Source organism: Conger conger, chromosome 7, assembly GCF_963514075.1.
Source record: "Conger conger chromosome 7, fConCon1.1, whole genome shotgun sequence".
Taxonomy (NCBI): domain Eukaryota; kingdom Metazoa; phylum Chordata; class Actinopteri; order Anguilliformes; family Congridae; genus Conger; species Conger conger.
Genome location: NC_083766.1, coordinates 32,783,762 through 32,792,622, shown reverse-complemented (window position 1 = coordinate 32,792,622; position 8,861 = coordinate 32,783,762). Strand labels below are relative to the sequence as shown.

General features: G+C 42.4%; 1 protein-coding gene across 1 annotated transcript; it reads right to left on the bottom strand.

Moving 5' to 3' along the window:
• Positions 1-1,212: 1,212 nt before the first annotated feature.
• On the bottom strand, positions 1,213-7,821 carry LOC133133274 (TSC22 domain family protein 4-like). The gene is made up of 4 exons (XM_061249377.1): positions 6,769-7,821; positions 5,981-6,117; positions 3,641-3,692; positions 1,213-3,196 (listed from the first exon to the last, which is right to left on the bottom strand). Exons 1-4 carry the CDS (start codon positions 7,819-7,821, stop codon positions 3,056-3,058), a joined length of 1,383 nt encoding a protein of 460 aa, XP_061105361.1. The 3' UTR covers positions 1,213-3,055.
• Between the last annotated feature and the right edge of the window lie 1,040 nt (positions 7,822-8,861).

Below are 8,861 nucleotides of genomic sequence, written 5' to 3'. Positions count from 1 at the left end.
TGTTAAGTGACCGTATTACAACTTGTGTGTGTGCACATTCACTGTAAGTATTGGGACTGCAAAAAAACCCCAACTTAATTTAAAATTATGCAACATGCATATATTTCTGAGACTGATAAAGCACTGTGGCTGACAGTTTGTTTCTCATTATATGTCCAAAATAATGAAAATGCAGGGCAACATTGGCTCAGGCGGTAAGAGCAGTAGTCTGGCAGTCAGAGGGTTGGCAGTTAGATCCTGCCCTGGGTGTGTCGATGTGTCTCTGAGCAAGGCACCTAACTCCTATATTCTCCTGACAAGCTGGTTGGTGCCTTGCAAGGCAGCCAGTGTGTTTGTAACTAGGTGAATGAGAAGCATCAATTGTAAAGCGCTATATAAATGCCAACCATTTACTATATAAAGTCAGTTATATATTTCCAGTGAGCACTTTATTAGGTATTTATTAGACTTATTTCTCAAGACTTATGAAGTCTTCCTCTACTTAGAGGTTTGACACATTGTGTGTTCAGAGATGCTCTTTTGCAAACCACTGTTGTAATGGCATGGTTATTTGTGTTGCTGTAACCTTCCTGTCGGCTTTGACCAGTCTGGCCATTCTCCCCTGACCTCTCTAATTAAAAGGTGTTTTTGCCCACAAAACTGCGGCTCATTTGATGTTTTTTGTTTTTCGTACTATTCTCTATAAACTCTACAGTGATCTGCATGAAAATCCCAGGAGATTAGCAGTTTTTGAGATGCTCGAACCATCCTATCTGGCACCAGCAATCATTCCACCATAAAACTCATTTAGATCACATTTCTTACCCATTCTGATGGTTGATGTGAACATTAACTGAAGCTCCTGACCGTCATCTGCATGATTTAATGCATTGCAGTGCTGCCACACAATTGGCTGATTAGATAATCGCATGAATAAGTAAGTGTAATGTGAGTGCTCAGTGAATGTATACTGACATTTACAGTATATTGCACATAATAATCATAGAAATGTATGACGTTCAGGTGAGTGGAGGCACAGCAGGAGAATGGACAGAAGAGTAACTGTGAAATAAACAGCTGTCCCTTCATTTACTTCAAACTCCAATTCCCATCAGCCCTATGAATAATTCTGACCCTTTACAGCAATAGTGGAGGAGTAGCAATTTCTGTATCTGTTCAACTAATCAAAACAATTTGTATCTTTATTTGGACAAAAACTGGAAGGGTGCATAGAACAACAGAAAGGGTCAGTTTTCTTGGGAAATACACATTTCATTCTGGGTTTCTATCTAAATACAGGTACAGGTAGTTTTACTGGTTTACACCCATAGTGGGGAACTCCCCCTAGTCGGGACGGGTGTGTATGCAGGATTGTTTCCAGCAATTACACTTGCTCATTAGCTATTTAGCTGTACACGATGATGTTTATTCACTCACAGATGATCCCAGTAAATTGTTTCGTATCGGTATGCAAGAACAGACTTCTGCTCATCAAGAGATGTAGCTAAAATACCAGATTACATAAACGGTTAGTGTCATTATATAACAGGAGAAGTTGGCATGAAATCCAAAACAGATACAGCCCTACTTCCCCACATCTGCTTCACAGCTGCAGAAAGATCAGCTATTGCAGTCCCCATTAATTCTCGTAGTGTCCATAGAATAGTTCTTTCTCAGTCCGCTCTCCGGGACTGCACAACAGTGTTTCTGTCCCCTCCGTTCTCTCTTACATTATGCTCATTTACATTATGGCTTTTGTGGAAAATGTGTTGTGTATTACTACTGAGAAAAGACAGGGAATTCTGCTGGAAAGTAGATAACTGACACAGTGCTCCATTTTTTCTGCGTCAGCTAGCAATCTGGTGGTGAGGCATGCCATTTGAATCGCATTCTGCTAATTTCTTGGAAGATTACATTTCTTATAGGCAGGAACATGGACATTTTTCTTTACAGACAATCTGTGGACATAGGTGTGTACTTGGTTGTTGTTGTTGTTGTTTTTTCACAAAAGTATACATGTAGACTTGGAGGGTCAATCAAATATATCTCTCCCCTTCTTCTCTCCTGGTCTGTATGATGTAGGTATACAGGGTCTGTAACATCTGTTCAATCCATCTATCATAATGGTAGGATGCAATTTCCCTTTCTCTTAGGATGTGTGTGAATGTGTTCTCCTTTACTATTTCTCTCATGGTGCAAAGGATGTAGTTCTCCCTCTCTCCCTTTCTCAGTCAGGATGTAGTTCTCTCTCTCTTCCTCTCTCAGTCTCTTTCTCTCATGGTGTGCAGGATGTAGTTCTCTCTCTCTCCCTCTCTCAGTCAGGATGTAGTTCTCTCTTCCTCTCTCAGTCTCTTTCTCTCATGGTGCGCAGGATGTAGTTGTCTCTCTCTTCCTCTCTCAGTCTCTTTCCCTCATGGTGTGCAGGATGTAGTTTTCTCTCTCTCCCTCTCTGTCTCTTTCTCTCATGGTGCGCAGGATGTAATTGTCTCTCTCTTCCCCTCTCAGTCTCTTTCTCTCATGGTGTGCAGGATGTAGTTCTCTCTCTCTCCCTCTCTGTCTCTTTCTCTCATGGTGCGCAGGATGTATTTGTCTCTCTCTTCTTCTCTCAGTCTCTTTCTCTCATGGTGCGCAGGATGTAGTTCTCTCTCTCTCTCCCTCTCTGTCTCTTTCTCTCATGGTGCGCAGGATGTATTTGTCTCTCTCTTCTTCTCTCAGTCTCTTTCTCTCATGGTGCGCAGGATGTAATTCTCTCTCTCTCTCCCTCTCTGTCTCTTTCTCTCATGGTGCGCAGGATGTAATTGTCTCTCTTCTTCTCTCAGTCTCTTTCTCTCATGGTGCGCAGGATGTAGTTGTCTCTCTCTTCCTCTCTCAGTCTCTTTCTCTCATGGTGCGCAGGATGTAGTTGTCTCTCTCTTCCTCTCTCAGTCTCTTTCTCTCATGGTGCGCAGGATGTAGTTGTCTCTCTTCCTCTCTCAGTCTCTTTCTCTCATGGTGCGCAGGATGTAGTTGTCTCTCTCTTCCTCTCTCAGTCTCTTTCTCTCATGGTGCGCAGGATGTAGTTGTCTCTCTTCCTCTCTCAGTCTCTTTCTCTCATGGTGCGCAGGATGTAGTTCTCTCTCTCCAGTTGTGTGTTCCTCTCTGTAAGTTCCGCAATCTGCTCCCGTAGCAGCTCCACTTCCTCTCGCACTGCAAGCATCAGATGGGTCTTCACCAGGTCCTGTAGCACAGTGCATATTGCATGCACAACACAGTGAAATAGACAATCAACAATGTTGCATTAAACAGCTACAATATAATCACCATTGCAATGATCAAATTACCATAAAATTGGACTATTTCCCATGAAATTTGGATCAACTTTTTTGTTTTATTGACTACCCATTCATTTTCAAGGACACCATTATTTCCAGAATGAAAATCTTTTCACAAAGATCATGACACACATTCTGTTTAATAATGTCACTACAGTGCGTATAAAAGTAGCAAAATAGGCCTGGGGGTGACCCACATCACACACACACACACACACACACACACACACACACACACACACAAATGCTCATGCAATAGAGCAATGGCTCAGGTCACAAAAGACAACAGTACATATGATAGAGTTTGGGACGGACACAAAGAATTAAAAAGAGGCACGGGACAGCCTTACCATGGCCTGCTCGATTTTACTGTCGATTGCCATCATGCTTTTACTAGAGCCACTGCAACAAACACAAAACACACAGGAAACCTGCATGGCTTAAACAGGCATGCCCATCACACACAGTGGTCATGCACGCACTGTTATGTCAATGCATCACTGACAAATGCTAAGCGGTTATTTTATTCCTTCAGCCAAAAATAAATAATAGTTTTAGCAAAATGTTTAATTTCCTTACCTACATATATATTTAGCAAAATACTGAAACACCATCATATAATTAAATAAATGCCAGTGGGGTAGCTGAAAAATTGGGGCACGTGTAGATTGAGCTATAGTAAAATAAAACACATGTCAAATGTCCCTTCCAACTGAAATGATTTCATGGCTGCAGTTTTCACCATCACTCCTTGATAAGAGTATATATATATTATCATATATATTAGCATAATTAAAACCCTGTATCATGCTGTAGCATAGTCCTGTGAGATGGGGTGCACTATATATGGTAGTACTGCAGTTCATCATCTCATTGCACAACCACAAGGAAACAAGGAACATCAGTTACTATATCACCGCTGACACCACCCACACACCGATCCCTTGGTTTCAGCCAAAGGTCTACTGATAACCGTTCAACAGTTGTAAAAATAGTTTTTTGTACCCTTACAAGAATTAGGCAACTTTGGCAAGCTATTATATCTCGCAAGCTATTGTTAGCTGGAGATTTTACAGAATGCAAGAGAGCAGCACTCTTATCGTATCTCATGCTAATATCTCTATCTGAAAACATAATAATAATTTACCTCAGGTTTCACCACAAAAGAATATGATTTTAATTCTTGAAGCAATGGTTTGATATTTGGCAATATCATAATTTTTGCTGTAATATAATCCAAAATGATCCAATATAGTAAGAAACAATCAATATACTGTATATAATCCAGCTAAATCGATCCTGTTACAACATACAATCAGTGATCCCTTTATTAGGTATTTACTAGGCTTATTACGTCTTCATGGTAACTTTGTTTGCCATGTGGTCTGGTTACAGCCCTGGTTCAATCTTTTTGTCATTATTTGCTCATATGTTCTTAATTAAATTGTAAACACAAGAATACCATGGTGCTTTCCGCTAACATAAACAGGAGCATGTATCAATAACCTCACTAATACAACTCAGCAAAATGTTTGAACTTCACAAAAGGGATAATAATCTTACATATTGTTTCACTTTATTATTTGCACTTTAAACCATATCAGAGATGCATTATACATTACAACTTCTACCAATAATTCTACCAAAGCTCATGCTCCCATACTGCCATTAAATCAAGTGATTTTTACATTATTTTGTACCTGCATTGTATACACTACATATCTATGTGTGTGTTGGCCAGATTCGTTGTTTTTAAATTTTTCAAGATAATATAGGCTATATACCAAATTATTTTGTGAATCTTTGTTTATCATACATGGTCAGCAACACTCCATGTTTTCAGTAAAAGCACAGAAATTGTATTGATAACTCTTCACGTGAAACAGGGGATTCTCCCCCTTGCTGTCTGGGAGCCATGATCGTGTTTGCGCTCCACAGGGGGAACATTCCATTGTTGTGATATTTGTTCCCTATCTGTGACTATGCACACTGATGTGAACTTCAGACATCTCACACCTCCAGGGGAGACAAAAATACAATCCACCAGCAGGAGGGGGCCACCGCCCACCCCTATGGCTCTGGGGAAGGGGGGGCTGCCCAACTCAATATTGTATTTTTAAATGTTGAATCTCTACAATGAAAACATTTTTACAGCGGGTGTGCTAGGATGTTTCAGTTTGTATTGTGTCTATCATCCCTCTATTGTTTTATGTTAAAACAGTCTCTTACAGCCTGCCCATTTCAAGAAATTAAACATCCTTTCCTGGAAGAGGAACTGCAGCCACTCTGGTTACATAGAAGGGTGATGATTCATCACATAAATGTGAATCAAAACCCACATTTCCTGCATTACTGTGCAATAAATATCAAGGCTCCCAATATGTCCACACAAACCAGTCTTCTGCTGGAAGGTTTCACTTAGAAGAGATTAGTAATAAGCCTGAACCTGTTTGGTCTGGGTTAACTTCACACAGCTCTGTTTGCTAAGGGTCTAGTTTTGACACTGTGCTGCTAATGTAGCAAACCCTTTGGACAACACACAGGGCTGGCACCACACATGATAGCTGGAATGCACGGATGAAAGGATTAATTCTAACCGCTGCAAATTGTTCCAGGTAGACAGTTAGACACCCAACACATATACACAGAACCAGTGTGTAATTAGAAAACTATTAAGTCCACACCCCTACCTTTCACTGTCCAGGTCAAATGCACCCCCAGCTCCAAACATGGACTGGGCCAGGCTGAAAGCAGACGAAGCATGAATGGGGCCAACATCATGGTAGAAGCCTCCAACTTGCTTCTGGGTGGTGGCCAATGAGTCAGGCTGTGTGTGAAATAGAGTGTAGTGATGAGAGGACTGACTAAATGTGGTAAATATTAGCATGTTACGAGAAGTCTACATGGTCTTCACACGGCGAATGACCACTAAGCATGTTGCCAGTCATTCTCTAATGAAGCAATCTTTGGCCATCTGTACTGGTATGAATGGGTACTGTACCCCTCCATGGGCAAATCCTTGTCTTATATCAACTGACCTGCCTTTCCCCCCAGTTCAGCCCTCCAAGTAAATAATGGATTTACTTTGCAATGGCCAACAAACATATTTGTCCAGTGCTATGTGCAACTTTACATTGCACACCTTTCCACAGTTGGACATACACAGAAGTACAATATTCATTGTAATTAATTGTTTAATTGTACATCAGCAATGCCTCACTGTGGATCTGAGACTGGTGACATTCAGGCTGCATGTTCTGCTGTCAAAGCACGACATCATGCTGCTGTACAGAGGCAAGAATGAAACGGATCTAAAAATATGAATGTTTATAAGCAGAACATTCAGCAAATGAGCAGAACATTAGTGTGATGCGAGAGAACACATCGAAGAGACAAATACATCTGATGGCGTTGCGCGCTCCCTGAGAGGGAGGACATCAATCAGAACAGACCTCAGACGGGACCGATGCACACACACCTTGAGGTTCTGGTCCAGGTGCAGCGCAGGCGGGTTTCGGCCAGGCCACTGGGTTAAGGGGAGGAGGCCGGAGGCTGACAGTAAAGGAAAGTGATCCTGCTGGTTTTGGAGGGAGACACCGGAGATGAGGGAGATGAAGGGAGCGGACGACCCATCTTCAAGTTGAATTCTAAACTGCTCCGCAGGCTCAAGGGAGGGAGAATTGATTGAGGCGTTCAAAGCAAGGTGTCCTGCCAGAGAATCTGCTTCGGGCATTCCAGCTGAGCCTGCACTGGATTTGACATCGGTTGGAAAAATGCCCACAGTTCCTGGCAAGCCGACCATGTGCCTTGCGTTGAGAGCGTTGACATGCACCAGAGGCCTAAACACTGCTCTCTTGCAGCCAGACGCACCCAAGCCCGCCACCTCCAGTGAGTCCAGAGAGTGGGCGTGCCGCATGCTCTCTGTTACCCCCAGAAGTCCCTCTTTGTCCCACCCATCACGGTCCAGGAAGTCCGTGCAGGTCCAGCGTCCACGGCAGTAAGGCTCGCCCAGGCCCTGTCCCAGCCGGACCACTCTGAACCGTGACGGGGAATGAGGGGAAGAGATGGGCAGCCAGCAGCTTGCCCCGCCTGGCTCCAGGTACACCTGCTTCCTAACAGACAGGGGGCTGCAGGGCTGGCTGGAGCTGAGGTGGTACAGACTAGCTCTGGGCACATCCAAAAAACCAGGCCCACTACAGCACCCCTCACCTGCCCCCACCAAGCCGGCTACTGTGTTTTCAGCACCAGAGGGTGGTGAAGATGGTGATGGTGGCAAGGACCCCACAGACTCTTCAACATAATTGCTACACACAGTCCCTAGACAGGCACCAGTGGGCAGCTCAGGGTTGAGAGAAGTGGCGTGTGCGCTACCCTGTCCCCCAGTGGCCAGTGAATTCCCTGCAGGCTGCTGGGGAGGCTCATCGGCACAGTCAGAGAAGGCGGCCCGGTAGGAGGACTCCAGAGACGCCCGGTCAAAGTCCAAAGTCACGCTGGTTATCTGGAAACTACCTCTCTTTTTATCTATATTCATTTTATTCCACAAATTAAATCCCTTTGTTCTTTTTTTTACAGGTTCATGCCCTCATCCTTTGTTAGCAGACTGCAACCGGTTGCTATGCTAAAACTAAACAGCAGCAGCTTATCTTTTTTTTCTCATTAAAAAAAGAAAAACTATGCAAAAATAAGGGAATCGTGGAAATCGGTTCTTTGTGCTTACTCAGTGTTATGGAGTAAAGAGAAATAATCTAAAGATCCACTTACAGAGAACTTCCTAAAATGTTACAGTATCACTCCAGAGCTTTAACAGCTGTACTGACAGCTAGTGGAAACAAAGGTTCACCTGCATGCTGTCATTGAAAATAAACATGCACTCGTATGCTTCTTCAATAGTCAGCTTCCTATAACAGGGTTGTAAACAGCTTTCAAAGTGAGTATATAACAAAAGGTCTGAACATAGAACCTAGTCAACCATTAATAGATGGTGATATAGACACGGATTTTGTCCACAGTCCCTTTTTAGTTTCCCACTCAGTGCACTTTTAAAATAGCTGGTAAAAGACTTAGAACCTGTTGTGCAATGGTTTTCTTTATGCGCTAAGGGCTATTTGGCTGTCTCAGCTCAAATTATTTATGAATAGCTTATCTCAAAATAACACTAGCCACTTCTCTGGCTATTTTAGTTCTTGTTAAAGTACCTACTAATTTCAAAGAGCTTTGTTTTTTTTAAACAAACAAATGAAACTATTCATAAACACAGGTGACAAAATGTTTTATCTACTTAATATCATGCAACTCAACTTGAATTAGATAAGGAAATAGCTGTAACGGTCTTTTGCCGATTAAAGTAAAAATATTGTAACAGGTTAAATTGTCGTTGCCCGATTCCTTAAATTCACTTTAAATCTTTTCATTTAATTTTCAGTCGACTTTCTGATTTTTTGTCGTATGCTATTTTTGTGGAAGATTGGACGAATTACATTAACACGGCATGAAACTAATGTCAATAACTGGAAAGATCAACTCAGCAAAATGTAACACATTCAAGATGCATTCTGACAAGCTCGGCAAGTC

What these genes read in the sequence shown, in the direction of transcription:
- LOC133133274 (XM_061249377.1), bottom strand. Translation starts at nt 7,821, where the DNA reads ATGAATATAGATAAAAAGAGAGGTAGTTTCCAGATAACCAGCGTGACT. An exon ending in TTTGACCTGGACAGTGAAAG is followed by an intron (nt 3,693 to 5,980) that starts GTAGGGGTGTGG and finishes TGTTTGTTGCAG; the next exon opens with TGGCTCTAGTAAAAGCATGA. An exon ending in GTAAAATCGAGCAGGCCATG is followed by an intron (nt 3,197 to 3,640) that starts GTAAGGCTGTCC and finishes ACTGTGCTACAG; the next exon opens with GACCTGGTGAAGACCCATCT.